At 36.3% G+C, this 16,812-nt stretch overlaps 1 protein-coding gene across 3 annotated transcripts in view; it reads right to left on the reverse strand.

The window, feature by feature from the left end:
* LOC755197 (oxysterol-binding protein-related protein 1) overlaps window positions 1-16,812 on the reverse strand; it is a 55,631-nt gene that overhangs the window by 3,622 nt on the left and 35,197 nt on the right. For 2 of the 3 annotated variants that reach the window (XM_030974931.1, XM_030974930.1), the window contains exons 14-19: window positions 12,595-13,088; window positions 11,657-11,867; window positions 6,648-6,745; window positions 5,281-5,457; window positions 1,492-1,689; window positions 547-670 (exon numbers count right to left, since the gene is read on the reverse strand). In XM_030974931.1, coding sequence (XP_030830791.1) covers window positions 547-670; window positions 1,492-1,689; window positions 5,281-5,457; window positions 6,648-6,745; window positions 11,657-11,867; window positions 12,595-13,088 — 1,302 coding nt within the window. Of the gene's footprint in view, window positions 1-546; window positions 671-1,491; window positions 1,690-1,747; window positions 1,842-5,280; window positions 5,458-6,647; window positions 6,746-11,656; window positions 11,868-12,594; window positions 13,089-16,812 lie in introns of all 3 variants that reach the window. The other variant, XM_030974933.1, reaches the window with a different exon arrangement.

Here is a 16,812-nt window from a genome sequence, read left to right on the forward strand (position 1 = left end):
TATTATAGACTTTTTATAAATTCCATGTCAAGAACATGAAATCTCCTTGATAATAGAAAATATGAATGATTTGATTCAATATTTTGTGCCTTTTAAAACAACTTTTGCAAAATATGTTCATAGATGCTAACGGCTTTCCATAATTATTAAGTCCAACTTAGAAATAAGTTTAACTTAAGATCTTTGTGAAACACCCCCCTGATCTTGGAGAAGAGAAGATCTAATATTGTACCTGGGTTTTGGAATTGCTTCTTCATTCAAAAAATTGTTTTGTATTTTCTACACACAGACACTAACACACAGACAGAGTCGCATGTTTTGAGGCTGTATGAAACCTGCTGTAAATCATCTATTTGATCACTTTAATATTGTGTAATACTTTTCAAATTAGTTTGGTCAAGTCAAAAAGTGTACATGAAAATACTGCAGCAAAAGCAACTTCCATGAAACACGCAACTTATTGCTCACAAGACAATACAGCTCAACACACGACTAACATTGATTCAATTTTCTGTTCTCCTTCCAATCGTCCCTCTCCTCACGTACCTTTTCTGATACACTTGCTCTTCCTTTCCTCTTCTTCTCCTCCTTCCTGCTTTCAGGAGTATCTTTCTGAACAGCGCAGATGTACTCTGTCCACTTGCCATACAGATAGCACAGCTTCTTCCCCCTGTTGGAATACAGAAGACGACACAATATGTCAGGTACTTGGTTCAAAGTATGGACTTTGCATTACGCTGCTCATATATTCTGTCTGAGCCCCTACTTTAATACGGTTTAACCCAAATTAACTTGGTCCAAACTTGTATGAGTCTACTAAAAAAAGGAGGCCCAAGTGACTTCATTTCAAGCTCAAAACAGACCTTACCTAACATCATACATACCTGTACACCAATATCTTTTTGTTCAAAATTGGCAATGAAAGGATTGTATAAGCCAGTTCACATAAAGGTAATTGTAGAACAAATTGTGAAATACATGGGGACGGAATACTGGATACGTGCTCATGAAAGTTATGTAATCACTATTCATTTATGTACAAGCAGAGCACTCCATGATACACAGGTGGAAGTATTCTTTGAAAAGGGGAAACAAAAGCTAAGTATGTAGCATCTCCATCGCTGTAGGGGTGATTATTTCAAAATGTACAAAGTGGGACCTCTTCATGTTTTGAAGATCTGTGGATATTCGGGGTCATTGCAGCCATGTGCTAACCATGAACTGGTCTATTGCCATTGAAAGGTTTTCTGTTGGCTTTCTATATTGGCAATTAAAAAAAATTAGTTTAAAAAGCAACATTTCCTGTCTTAAAATAACTGGCAAGTCTTGTTAAGGAGCTATCACTTATTTTCTGGTCCTATCCCCCTCTACCAATAGTTAACATGTTGCTTTTATCAGAAGGGAAACAATTTAATACAACCTTTCATGCATAATGCTATAGAAACTGAGTTGAAAAAAAGAAAGAAAAGAAAAGTAGTTATGTTTGCTTACTGCTTGTCTGAGATATGACCCTCAATTTTGTGGAGATCCCGACCAAACCAGCCAGCCGGTTTGAAGTTAAGAACACTCTTGAGCCCCGTCTTGTGATTGATGATCTCTAGTGTGCCGTACTGCTCTATCCAGAGTCTACCCACGATGAGATTATGAACACACATCAGGACGTTGTGAAAGGTGTATGATTCACCATGTCTGTGATAAAATAAACGTAAAAAGAAGCGCTGATTAGCTTTTGGTGTGAACAGGTGATCTCTAGTGTGCCGTACTGCTCTATCCAGAGTCTACCCACGATGAGATTATGAACACACATCAGGACGTTGTGAAAGGTGTACGATTCACCATGTCTGTGATAAAAGAAACATAAAAAGTAGCGCTGATTAGCTTTTGGTGTGAACAGGTGATCTCTAGTGTGCCGTACTGCTCTATCCAGAGTCTACACACAATGAGATGATGAAAAAACATCAGGACGTTGTGAAAGGTGTACGATTCACCATGTCTGTGATAAAACAGGAAAGAAACGTGAATGAAAACGTTAGACAGTATTAAGTATGAACTGAAGATTTCTAGTGTGCTGTACTGCCCTATCCAGAGTCTGCCCACATTGAGATGATGAACACACATGTCTATGATTCACCATGTCTGTGTTAAAAAACGTAAATTGAAGCGTTGATTGGCTTTCAGTGTGAACTAATTTCAAGTAATGTTGTACCAAGTGTCCCAAAAGTGATAATAAACACAAATTTTGGAACATTGTAAATAGTGTAAAATTCATGTCTCATATTAAAAAAAAAAAGCGGAACATGACAAATGTTTTTTACAGTCAAGAAATAGTTATTCATACCCTTCCCAAGTTTTGAAAATTAGATTTGTCCCAATTTATGTCTCTTGAGAATGTGACATATTGAAGCTTACAAACCTGAAAGTATACAAAAAGGACCTAATCCAACCAGTTCACCTTTCATTTTTGAGTTACAAAACACACAAATATAATTTAGCTGTTAACTGTAAGAGTGAAACGATTTCACTGGTAGAGGACAGACTTCATATTGATACCACTAGATCAAAGTGGTCTAAACTGCAGCATTGTTGCTAAGCAACTAATGTGTTTTCAGATTTAATAAATCTAACATCATACAACGCCAGTTCATGTTCTTGGTAAGAATGGACTTTAACCTATGCATCAGTGGCATATGCTCTCTCAGACATAAACAAAAGGGGTACAAGGTGCTGCATCATCTTGGTACAAGTACAGTGTATGTAGCATTTTTATTTACTGTGGACTCACTGAGAACTTCAGTTAAAGAAATATAAAAATAAAAGCAAGTTTATCTCCCTTGCATGGCTTTATTAAAAAGAGAATGAAGTGTTGTGATTCAGGAATACACAAAGACTTAAATGCCACTATTTTTACCTATATTTTATTTTGTGTTCCCATTTTGTCCGAGAGGTTGTGGAATATTTCTCAAAAAAGAGGGGGTGAGAGGATCCATGCGAAAAATACCAATTAATAAAAAGTACCAATTAATAAAAAGTACCAATTAATTATACTAACAAGGTTTATGAAAAAAGAAAGAAATACACAGTTGACACAAAATCAAACAACTAAGTACATCTAGTACCATTACAAAATACTTTGCACTGGTTAGTTTGTAAAGACAGCCTCTAAGGCCAAATTAAAAAAAAAACATGTTTAGCGTCCTGTTTTTTTGAAAAATAGGAAGGAGGAGGCCCTTTTTATTTTTTCTTTCAAAATGGCCGCTCAAAATGGCCGCTCGGTACATTTTCCCTGACAGTCGGGGCTATTTTTTTCAAGATGGCCGCCGACAATTTTTTTAATTTTTTTATCAGTAATAGAGCCATTTTAGCAGTGTTTTTCATGTTTTTTTTCTTTCAAAAAATTTTTTTTTCAAAAAAAAAAAAAAAAAAAAAATCAAAAATTTCAACAAAAAAAAAAAAGATAAAGGAGGCGGCCCCCAAAAAGGAAGCGGGCGGGGACGCTAAACATGTATATTTTTTTAAATGGCCTAATTTGACATAACATCAAAGTACCAGTAAATTGTATTGTGTCAAACCTCAACAAGATTCACAACAGCTATGTACTTGAAATGAGTAGTGAATCATGTGCAATAATGGTATTAGTGCTTTGTAGCCTCAGGCAAAAGCTCTATAAATCCATATTTTCATTATCACAATAATGTACATGTATGTTCAGCTCTACAGCACAAAGTTTAGACTAAACGAGGGTCTGTATAAAGTCTAATTGCTAAAGATGCAGTGGCAACCTTATCATTTCAAGGGCAACCGAAAGGTCATAGGTCACTGTGTGAAGGTATGTGGGTCGAATCAGGCAATGTATATATTTACCCTATAAATCGTTAAAACTCTCCTACAAACATTGATTTATACAATTGTCAAGTCCCTCCCATAAACTTGTCATTGAGGGTCTATATGTGGGGAGATAATTCTGAGGAATCGGATAGAACCAATAAATGTTGCTTATGAGCACTGACGAGGCAAACTTAGCAGACTATAACACTTTTTTGTAACTGGATATCATGTGTTGGTTTAACATGTATGTTGAGCAAGCAAATAACATAAACATTGTTAACAATTTAACAGAAAAGAAGAGGGGGGAGGGAAGAATTAAAAAAAAAAAAAACTATCAGAGAATGTACTCAGGTTTTCCCTTCATGACATAGTAAACATTTCATGTTCTTTTATTATATACAGTTGAAAGCTGTACACAACTGTTTATATATGAAAGTAGAATATTAGGTAAAAGTAAAAAATATATTTATAAACAGTTTGAAAGATGTAAATGCTTGCAGGTTTATTAAATGGCTTCAAAAATGTGAAAAGGGTATTTCCTGTAAAAAAGTGTAAGTCATATCCATCCCCCAATGAAAAATCTTTTAACAGGAACTCTAACCTTACAGGAAGTTTGAGTACATGAAAAGATCAGAAATGCTAACATAATATTTGTGTATCCCATTAATCCTCTCCATCGATTCACTAGTGTCATAATTGATTTATCCTTGATTGTAGAAAATGCAGGTACGGTAGTAGATTTCTCTAAGAATATAAGTGGACGTATGTCCTGTTCACTGTTAACAAACACACCAACACCCACCCAAGAGCAATCATATTCCTTCTCCTTCAAATTACTGGTAGGTGTATGACATTGTAGAGGAACCCGATATATTTTTTTCCTCTTGATTGGTTTAAAGAGCTGCATAAGTTACCTCTACAGGTATAAACTGAGAACAAGTGAAACGCTCTTGTCTGTCTCGCCTGCATTAACACTGTTGTATTAACACATAAACAGAGCTGCTAACCTTGTCCAACCAAAAAAAGGAACCATGATGCCAAAAAAAAAGAAGAAATTTCAAGCAAAAAAAAGGAATTCATTAAAATGAAACTTACAACCACGCGCGACACACTTCCAATGCCGAAATGTCCATTCCTCATGCCGATATTTCCATATTAGGACCTATAATATTTACAAGTAGGTAGTTTTTTGTTGATGTTTTTTTAATGTATTATCAGCGTTTCATTCTTTTTGAGAATATTTACGCCTTTCACTTTTTTGTTCATCTTTTTCGTTTACTTTTGAAGTAGTGATCAACATTTTAGGGCATTTGGTTGACGTGCAACAAAAAAAATATAAACAAAATTTATTTAAAAACAACGTACTACCCTAATAGGGAGAAAAAAAAACAGAATGATTCAGGGAAAAACTAATGGTTGGCAGCTCTGCATAGCGATCCAAATGACTGTACTTACTTTGGAAGCTTGATGGTAACGACACCTTTGGGTTGGACCTCCATACTCTTGCCCCAGAACTTGAGTTTAGGATGGACAGCACCGTGGAACTCAAAGTGAGGCGAGCTGGCGTGGAAGGCACTGACGGGCGGATGATGGGAGACCTGCTCTAACAGCATCTTGGTGTCAATGTCATCTCTGAAAGAAACAAACATTCAGTCTCACCCGTTAAAGGCATCGTTCAACAATGTTAGATCTGAGATGCATGGCCCTACGTGTTATCAGTGTCTGTGATATGGTGTAATATTGAAGCCCTAAAAAAATTGTGCTTCAAAGAAGTAAAAATCTTTGAGTGACCGGTTTTACCATACTCATTTTCCCCAATAGACTGTAGTGTTATAAAAACCGTTACGAAAGCGATTTTGAAAATTTCAATTTCCAATCATAAATATCTTGATAATCAGATGGGCGATCGTCTTGTAAACGTCATGGGATTCCTGACTGACCTAAAGGTTTATAATTATCATTGCAGCATGAGCTAAATCCAGGACTTGTTTCAGAATCTGAGACAAAGTTACCCAATCCTTTTAATGCTTCCATCAGACCTCACTGAAAATGAAGACATTAACTATAAGGAAAATTTATTTCCAAATCGCTTCCCTTTTTTTGAAGGCAAATTAAGTAAAGAAAATTGATGTTGTATGCCAGACTTTCTGGATTTATGCTGATGAGCATCCATTAATGATTTATCATCTCGTCGGGATCTCTTGCTGAGTGATTTTAACGACGAGACTTGATAATATCCATGAGCCGATAATTATAATCCTCTGATTTTACGTCAGTGGCAGAAGAAGGGATGATAGCAGTATCCACAGCGCTTGATTGACAGAACCAACAATGTTATTGTTGAGAAAATAGGTGATGTCTGACCACTTTTATTATTATCAGTACACACATAACATCACTATTGTCCTTTGACAAGACATTAATCTATATTTGCCTCAATCTATACATGTTTATGCTTATAACGCAAGGCCAGCACAATATTACATCTTTCTTCTCATGCTACATATCTGTAATGTATTGCACAAGAAGAATCTTGCAAACCAAAAACTTTGGTGATTACATGCAGGGTGATAATTTTGTAATATGTGATTAACATTTTTATCCCTTCTCCTTGTGCTTTGATACACTTTATAACCCTCATATATATTAATGACTGAAAATGCTATTCGCTATAAAATACATGCTTGTGTATTAAAACCATAATATTTAACAATATCTGACGAAAGAGATCATATGAAATCATACTTGTATGTTTGATGTAGGTATTTGATTAAGGATCATGATACACAAATCTAAAATACGGTATATATCCAATACTTTACCTTGATAACTCGTACGTTTCTCCCAAGAGTGGATTGAAAGGTTTGCCAAATCTGTCTACATTTGAAGCTGATGCAGAAACAACAAAGGCTGTTACATACTGTACACAGAAAGGTGGAAGAGAAAAGAATCAAAGTTGATTATAGAAAATCTGGTGAACAAATGGTTCAATTTACATGCTGAAGCACAATTAATTCTTAAACATTGATGACAAAAAAATACAACAAGTATGAATTTAAGCAAGTAGATGTGCAGGTACATTTTCAGTGTACATGTACATTATTGGTATATTGAATTTCATGCACAAGAAACCATGTTGACCGTAAGAAGATATTCTTCTGTGCCTGTGACAGGTTCATCTGGTAATACGACCATTGCTTTGGCGACCTTTGCTTTGGCGACATTTCGCTCAAGAATAAGGATTAAAGTGACTCGGTAACATTGTTGAAGGTTGATGAAAAAAAATCTGTGTATTTTTTAATGACATGTTACTATTATATTTGTACCGTATACTAACCCTCGAACGTGCAAAAAATCCTGAACAAATTATCAAAGCACAAACATATTTGTGTTTTCTTCGAAGGCGTCACTGTGCTACACCCTCTAACAGTAATTTCTCCCAACCAATTTGTGAATTTACCGAACTGTTTTTCCATGAAAATAGGACATAAAACAGGCTTTAAAAAATCTTTCAACTCTTAAATGTCTGGAGTAGTACATGTATATATAGAGTCAATTCATTGCTTTGTGACGATTTACATTCACCTCAAAGTTAATTCATTCTTGTGTAATTGGTTGTCATTATCTGTTTTTGGAAAATTTCCCCTGGTTCTGGTAAAATCCCTGTCAACCAGGGGCAACTTTTGAAAATAAATTGCCCCTAGTTGCTCGACGCTTATTTCAAGGGTTGCGAAAAACACAAACGATTCCCATGCCCACATGTACAATGTAGCATTCACCCTTCGCCCCTTATTATGCATACATGTAGACCCAGTTATGAAATGATAAAATGCGACCCTATTGTGCGAGACATGGTTATGCCATCATAATCTAAAAGTCAAGAGTCCTTCAAAAGATGGGTTGGACTCTGACAGCTCCACATCCAGGTTCAAAATATTGATAAGATTGGACAATGTGACCTGCCCCCTACATTTTAGGTGACTGGATCAAAACAACAATGGCTCCTGGAATCAAAGTGGCAGTGACCGGCACTTGACTGATGACGACATTATTGTCATGGATATTTTATCTCCTGACTGCACCTCATGGATATTACGGATACACTTCAGTTAGTATGAATATATTAAATCAAATATGAAATATTATTTAATATGAATATGCATTGGAACTTGGAAGCATTTGCTTGAAGGTGTATGAATTAAATATTTCACAGGAAATAAAAACATACTGGTTGGTAGCCAAAGTACATGCTACTGTTTATATAAAAACAACATTTAAGGAACCTCACCCCAAGAAATATCTTTAATTATTCTGAGCGATTTATTGCATTCTTGCCCATTCATCTACAAGATTCCCCACCAAAGTGTATGAGAGAGGCATCTCTACTTCATAAAAGTCTGTACATCAAATGGAAATTCCATACTATTATGTTCCATGTGCACTGCTGGTAAACAAAAGATCACGTGTATCAAAATTTGTAAAGGACTGTTGTCAGGTGTTGGAAGATATGGTCATGCACCAGTCTCCTCGAAGAATGACTAAAGTTGCACAACAAATAAAAGGGTTGGGTCATTGTGTCATTGACTACGTAAGGTAGTCTTCACATTCAGTTTCCTTTCACATTGATTGGTTGCTCTCGCTTGCTCAACATTTGCTAGTTAATTTGTCAATTTCTACTTCAAATTTCTGTGAATATACATGAAATACAAAACTATTCTATCATTTGGCAGTTAGACTAGTGTGACTTTATCCTGCATTGCATACAGAAAGTCTTTCTCTTTTTTTTGTGGTAAATGTACATGTACGTTCATGACCTGCGTACATACAGTGTACTTGTAGATACAACACACAGTATACATGTACATTTAAAAAAAAATCTGAGTCTGCAGTTCAAAGACTAAGATTATTTGCACCTAGCTATCTCAAGAATAATTAAGTTTCTAAAAGAAACTGTGAAGTCATGCTACATGTTACATGTAAACACATACATGTAGTATCTTCTACCTTTAGAAGCCCGTTATCGGGATCCACCAGCCCCCCCCCCCCCTCCCCGTCCTTTAAATGTGGATATGATGCACTGAGTCAAAAGTATCTAGACTGGAAGATTAGAGCCCCTCTCATGGCCAATACTTCTACATGTCATTAAATATCAGTGACAAGGGTATAAATACATGTCCGAATACATGTATACAGGTACCCATAGGCCTACCGGTATATTATGTAAGCCATGTATACTCAATCCTGATGGAAAACAATCCAAAGCCCTAATACGTTATTCTTGCACATTTCTGACTGATGCACATTACCGGTACATAATATTTTGACTATGAAATATAATCGTTCCCTTGTACTGTGTTGGAGGTTCAGTATTTTTTTAGAAGCAAGTTGATAGTTGAAGTTAATGTATTTGGAAATAGTAAAATAATGAACAAGATTACTTTAAAAAAAATAAAAATCAAATCAATTCAGAACCATCAATGTATGTACATGTTCCTATGTGCTTTTAAAACTTCACATACTGCACATGTACACTGGACATCACGGAGATGTATACAAGTAAATTACATGTGTAAGCTAAAATGTACAAAGTAGGCCCACAGATAAAACACAAAAGACACAAACATAGATGAACAGAAAAGCACGCAAACAAACACATAACAACAATAACTACCACCACCACCACAACAAAAGACTGTACATGTACATACTGTACAGTACCGGTAACATTAGTTGTACCTGTATCATAAATATAGCCACAACATTGATGCCAATAAAAATACACACTTTGTCAGGTAGGTTGGCTCTTTTTGACACTGAAAAGTCATTCATAACACTGTATGTAATTGTATGTACCGGTATTTCTTTCACACTTTAAACTAGCCTTGAATTACAGGTGCACATATAACTAATGCACAATGAGGAGAGTATTCAATTCAGCCATGAAAAACTAACTCTGTATTACTTGCATAAACATCTGACAAACTACATTGGAGTGTGATAAATAAAAGCAGTCTGCATTTTCAGTACATTACAGTTATCTGGAGTGTAAATGCAGATATCGCCCACAGATTGAAGCCACTGTGCAAATATGAAGTTGAGATTAACTTCAATTGGAGCACTTGGTGACTTAGTACCGGTAACTAGGATGTAGGGAGTTGTGTACATGCACCAGTCTCAAAATAGCCCTTACATTTACAAAGAGCTACAGTATACAATCACAGGTCTCACTAAGAATAAAGGATGTGATAAACTTCAATAAGAAAATCAAATGCGGTACTAATTCAGGAAAGGTAAACAAAAATAAAAGGGTGTATTCTTGTCCATTTCAAAATCCTGCTGACTTTTAACAAGAGGAGAGGTACAATAACATGTTCGGAACAAAATTTGTATGCTTTTAATTGAAAGTATTAAATATGAATTACAACAAAGGTATATACAGTAGACTTGCGGTTGCACCATGTCAGACAGGGGGAGGATTGGGTAGTTCTGAAAAGGAATCTTTGTAATCTTTCTTGAGTGTGTGTAGTCCTGAAAAGTCCTTGAAAAAGACTGTTGGTTATCTTTCTTAGCTTATATAGTTCTAAGGAGAACTATAGCACCGGTTGGAGAGGATGGGTGGTAGGAGTGGCTCGACGTTTCGAACAGGTTGACTATCCGTCGTCAGGGGTGGGGGATAGCTGGCGTGCGTGAGCTTAATAGTTTACATTGTACATGTAAATACAATGTAAAGACAGTGAATCATGGTCCTTTTCTCATGAAACACAATAATGAGAGCATGATTTAAACCAATGTGCCCTGATATGTGCTCAAGGTAACACATAATTTTCCTTGTGGCAGGCACAAGCATCACTTAGTTATAATGGAGTTTGGTTTCATTTACTGACCGATGCAGTAATTACGCAAGAAGGCCTGATGGAACAGACACAGGTTTTAATGGCTCTAAGGTTATAGTCAGTGTCAAATATTCATCTCATATTTGCATTTCTATATGTACATGTACATGTAACAGATTCAGATAAAGGGGAAAACCCTGCATTCCTTATCATATATACTGTACAGAAGAGTGATGGGCTGCAAATGTCTTTTCACGGAATGGCTAATGCAAACCAAGAAACTTTTGCAACATGACCCTTCATAGAATTTAAACAGCCATTTTTGAAGCAATACATTTTCAGGAATTCGCTAAAAGAAATCGTGAAACATATAGGGTTTGGGGTAGGGCTGCAAATGGGTGTTAGGCTCCCTTTTAGATTAATTTGAGGGTTAGGGTTAGAAATGTATAATGTTTGATCAAAGGTTGAAGTTGGGAATTCGGTTAGTATGGGATAGTGACCGCGAGACAATTGTTATTATGAGATGATGACGTGGATCCTAATCAAATTATCAGTTGAAAGCGTACACGTGACGTGACCGTACACGTACACGTGTAATTCGGACAATGACCGGTCGTTATCCAATTATAATGACCAGTCAGTAGTAAAATCATGTTATAAAACAATCTTATGTAACAAATAAAACATAATCTTATAAAACAAATAATACACAGCATTTTGTTCGGGCAATAGTAAAATTACCCACACTCGGTACCTTCAAAACAGTCCAAACACCCTCGGCTACCACCTCTGGCGTGTTAGACTGTTCCAAAGGTACCTTGTGTGGGTAATTCTTACTAATGCCCTCACTGCTGTGTATTATTTGTATACCGGAGCATGGTTTGTGTTGTTCAACCATCTAACCGCTGACAGCATGAACAATCTTATTACATGTTTTTCCAACGCCCACCCCCTTACCCCACCACCACCATCTCCTACAAAACACAAGGACACCATACCTTCATCCTGTCGAGAGGGTCGTCAGACATGCTGGCCTTGACGAGGAGGTGGGCATGCTCGATGTATTCACAGCATCTTTGGAGAAAGCTTAAGGGTTCGTTGAAGACGACAGGCATAGTGATCTTGGAGAGTTCTTTGCCGATGCATTGTTTTAGTACTGTCCATAAGGTCATGTGGTCTCGTCTGTACATGGGGGCTGGTAATCTTACTCTACAGATGAAATGGAGAAGAATTTTTTTTTTTAGATCAGTAAGAATTACAGTTTAAAAGATACATGTAAAAGGTGAATCTATATCTAACAATGTCAAGCACGAGTGATCGCAGACCGACCAAAAAAATTTACTTTACTGTTTCCTCCAAATGGCAAAATATAGGTGGATTGGAGTCGATTGAATTGTGTTGATCAGTCGATGCGGCACTGAGGTATAAACTGGTAATGTGCTAATTTTCTTTATTTTAAAAAATTATTTATTTATTTATTTATTTATTTATTTATTTATTTATTTATTTATTTATTTATTTATTTATTTATTTATTTATTTATTTATTTATTTATTTATTTATTTATTTATTTATTTATTTATTTATTTATTTATTTATTTATTTATTTATTTATTTATTTATTTATTTATTTAATGCAGGATAGTGTTACCATCCATCCAGTTTTACCTTTATAAACATATATATACCGGTAATAGGATTATACACGTATGATTAAAAGCGCTTGTTAAAATGAGATGTCTACAGGTGAGCATTTCTTCAACCTTCAGGAATCTCTTTTCTATGAATGCCAGTATCAATATCGGGGGAAGAATTCAGTTTCTGCTATTGTCATGGAAATGATGGCATGTTTTGACAATTTATTTAACATAAAACATGCATTGCAAAGCAAGGCGTTCACAAATTCACAAGTTTAAAATGTTAAAACACTATTTACCTTGCACATCCTGGAATGATAATATTAGGCACACTGCCAAACGTAAACACATCACTTTGTCCCAAGTCTCTACTTTTGGTTATATTGCAATCTCCATTGTTTGACGAAACAACAAGGTCTTCCTTGCTCTGCTGTTTACTGTTCGAATGATTCTCAGAATCCGCCGATATCCTACTCTGAACTAAGGCGCCCTCTGTTGGCGACCTTTGCTCAGGGTTATCCATCCTGACGCTGTAGAAGCTCTCAACGTCGCTCAGTCGGTCATCAAAGCTACCCGTCGGGCTGCTGCCTCGGCTCCCAGAGTCCATCACACTGTGGAACTCATGGTCGTCGTAGTCAAACTCCTGGGTATCGTGGAAGTTATTGAGCCCGGGGCTTGCGGAGAAGCTCGCGGAGAAGACTTCGAGTCTGTCGTGCTGCCGTGCGAGGGCGTGGAGAGCGTCCTGCAAGTTGCGGATCCGCTCTTGCTCTTGCCTCAATTGAAGGTTACGCAGCTGGAGGAGACGGAAACAAAATCAAAGGGAAAATGAATTATAGATGATGTGCATGAATGGATTTAAACAAAATTTAAAGGGAGGCTGGTATAAAGAAGAGAGATAAAACAGTGTCTCCATTTTGTCTATAAACTACATGTACATGAAGACACAGTAGGAACTCCCTTTCTTTTTCTTTTGGCAGACTAATGGCCTCTTCAATGGTCTTTCAACTCTGAACTCAAAATATTGAGAACCTCAAGCTTACTACTACTAGAAAGCTTGAGGTTTTACCAGAAAAGTCTTTGAATAAATCAAGGGCATTTGCACATATTTTTTTTGAGTCTCTGCTTCATTTTCATTCATGGCGACAGCAGTCATGTACCATACATCTAGGCCCACATCAAGATTATTAATCTCTTTTGCTATCATAACATGAAAACAAACTTGTCAAACCTGTGACTTAGTATGAAAAACAATGCATAAAATGTACAGTACACGCAAGGGCTATTTTCTGGCTTTTTAAACTACACAATTGTACATGTAGTTGTATGAATGATGTACACAAACTACATGTGCATATAATTAAAGCTGGATCATAAGACCAACCAACACTTTTACCCACTGAACTGGAAAGAGATGAGTCTGGTAGTAAGACCACAAGCCTTGATGTGTTTATAACAGACCAATAGAGGAAGTGCTGGTATTTCATGCAGGAAGTTATACACGTGTGAATGTGGTACAGGCTGTCATTAGAGAGCGGTTTCAACTACTGTAGCTATCAATTTCTTCAAGTACTCTATCACTCATGGAAAAATAATCAAGTGCTACTGGACAGAAGCAGCTGTCGATAAACTGTTTACACGGTTTCTATATGGAGGGCTGGGAGTGGGAGGCCGTTTTGTTTTTAAAATGAAGAATATATTCACTTACAATGTACATGCACATGCCCACATGTATGTGGGCATGACTTTGACATTGTGTCCCGCAGTACATGTACAAACATACAAGTTTGAGACTGTGATGCTTATCATCAGAGTTGAAGATTTTAACATAAAAGAATATTAAGATTGTTATTGCATGTTAATTACAGTATTTAACTTTATCGTTGCTAGTAGTAGAAATCATCGGCATCTAACACCACAATAAAGTAACATGGTAGACCGCCACAAAAACCACAGCCAAAAAAAGAGAGATAATTTACATGTACACCTGTACATGTACATAAATAATGGCAAGTGCGTGAAAAAGAAGAGGTGCATGCAACAAAGACCAATAAAAAGTACCCACTTTTAATGATATAAAAATGTAAATACCGGTACATTGTTTGTGACGCTCTATTTTGCCTGGTGGTTTATTTGAGTGTATATGTATCACGTTATGTCACTAAAATATATATGTGAACTAGGCTTAATAAATGAACCAAGATGAGGAAAAAAGAAGTGATGATACTGAGCCAGCACCAATTGAAAGGAATTGAAAGCATGGCATGTAACCTTGGCAACCAAATTAAATAATGAGCACCTCCTTTCCAAATACACCTCAGAGAAGATGAATGAAATGACCAGGTAGTAAGGGAGGTTCGTGAGTATGCTCGGTTTAAATAGAAATAATTGGTCGGTAACCACATTTGTATGACCATAAATAAATGATAGAAATCTGTACATGATGCAAGGATACTACTTGGTTTCAACACCTGAGCCTGAAAAAGAGACTGGCATGTTGGGAGTCTCATACATGTACTATACAACTACAATATAAAACCTGAAAAAGGCCTGAAATATGGATTTTTTAGGGCCTGATACCAGGTTATGGCCTAAAATCTGGCATACTTCACGATTAATAATTTAATTAAATTATTTATTCATTTAGTTACAACTTGTTTATTCATAAATTTAATTCATTCATTCACTTATATTTTGTTTCCTTCATTTCTTTCACCATTACATTCATCAATTTATTGTTTTCCATGTATGCCTACATGTATAAACCTAAAAGTTGTCCCACATTTGATCGTTTTACATGCACCTAATCCCTATTAATCAATGAACGCCATCTGTCAGTCCTGAAAAGATTTCATAGAGTCATCTATAATGTATTCACTACAGCCAGGGAACAACTGACAGGCTATGCAGTGGCTCACACAGGGACATATTGTACAAAGGGAATTACTGACAATTTTAGGAGATCATACAACAGCAAGTGAATTAAAATGATGTATTTGAGAATCACAGAAAACATTTAATACCAGTGTTGTTAGATGGCATCAATTGTACTTGATTTCGCTGGTGCTTTTTTTCTTTTCTCAGAATCAAACAAAGCACAGTAATCTTCTTCCAAATTCTTGCATGCATGATTGACCCCACCCCCCCCCCCCAAAAAAAAATGCAAAGATTACTACGTACATATCGTCGCTGTTTTCACGAAGTGACGGTAGTGAAAAAAAATTGCATTCACTTTGCGTTACGATTTTCCTCACTACCGTCACTTCGTGAAAACAAGGACGATATTTACTTGTTTAGCATTGTGTAACATTACTTGCACCTGAATATACATGTACATGTATGTATACAAGTGGAATAGAGCATTTTCTTGAATGTTTCTCTCCTTAAAAGTATAGACCAGTTTTGGAGATGCCCCCCTCTCAAAAAATGAAATGGAAGCTCTCATTACCAACCATGTGAAAGAATATGTTTTGACTAATACGTGATGATACAAATTTTGCTGGAAAACCGCCTACTAATTGATATATTTGGTAAATGATTATATCTATCAGGCACACGTGTCGCGTAGTCCCATATACATCTTTCTGTGTACAAACTACAGAGCTTGTAACTTTACCAAGACTGGGCCGAATTTCTTATCATTTTGAATGATTCCAGAGCCGTGCAGTACACACCAATACTTACAGGTGTATACGCTAGATAATCAACTTTTCTGATCGATTCCACAACATTTCTTTCACAATGCAATCGCATGACCAGAACTGGTCTTTACCTTTAATCCATCATTACTTCTGAATTTTCAATATTCCCCATAGGTTAAACACAGGGAGCACCCGGTTCTGGCAGGCAATGGGTTAAAACATCAACTTGTTTAATACCAGGTTGGATTTCCATTGAAGTTGCCCAAGCAAGATGAAAATGTCCACACATGTACATGTACGTGAACAGGTACAGTACATGCAGGTCTGAAAACAGACAAACTTGAGCACTTAATTATTTTCTAACTAGAAAATGCACTTTACCTTTCACTTTCTAAATCTCTGAGTGAAATCATTTCTGCTCTGATGATTTACATGTTAGCCAAGTTTCATGCTTTCTTCATGCCTTCTTCATGCCCCACTGATAGCCAGAAATGCTAATTTACATCGTGCATGAATGGGTATGTGTCAGCAAAGAAAAACTGAGAATATTGGGAAGAGCAAAATGTCAAAATCTTAAAGGGGTAGTCAACCCTCTATTAAAGATAAACTCCAGTTCTTGTAATGCGATTGCATTGTGAAAGAAAAGGTGTGGAATGGATCAGAAACAGTTGATCATGTAGCCTGGAAGTATTGGTGTGCACTACAAGGTTCTTGAGTCATCAAAATCATAATAAATTTTGCAGAGTCTTGGAAAAGTAACAAGCACTGTACACAGAAAGCTATATATGGGACAACACACATGGTGTCGGGGCTAGTACTACCTTGATTTCCTTGTCTTTCTATGCTCATTACTCAGCCAGTATACATTTTGTTCCAAAA

Source organism: Strongylocentrotus purpuratus, unplaced genomic scaffold (genome assembly GCF_000002235.5).
Source record: "Strongylocentrotus purpuratus isolate Spur 01 unplaced genomic scaffold, Spur_5.0 spur5_scaffold_7, whole genome shotgun sequence".
NCBI lineage: Eukaryota > Metazoa > Echinodermata > Echinoidea > Camarodonta > Strongylocentrotidae > Strongylocentrotus > Strongylocentrotus purpuratus.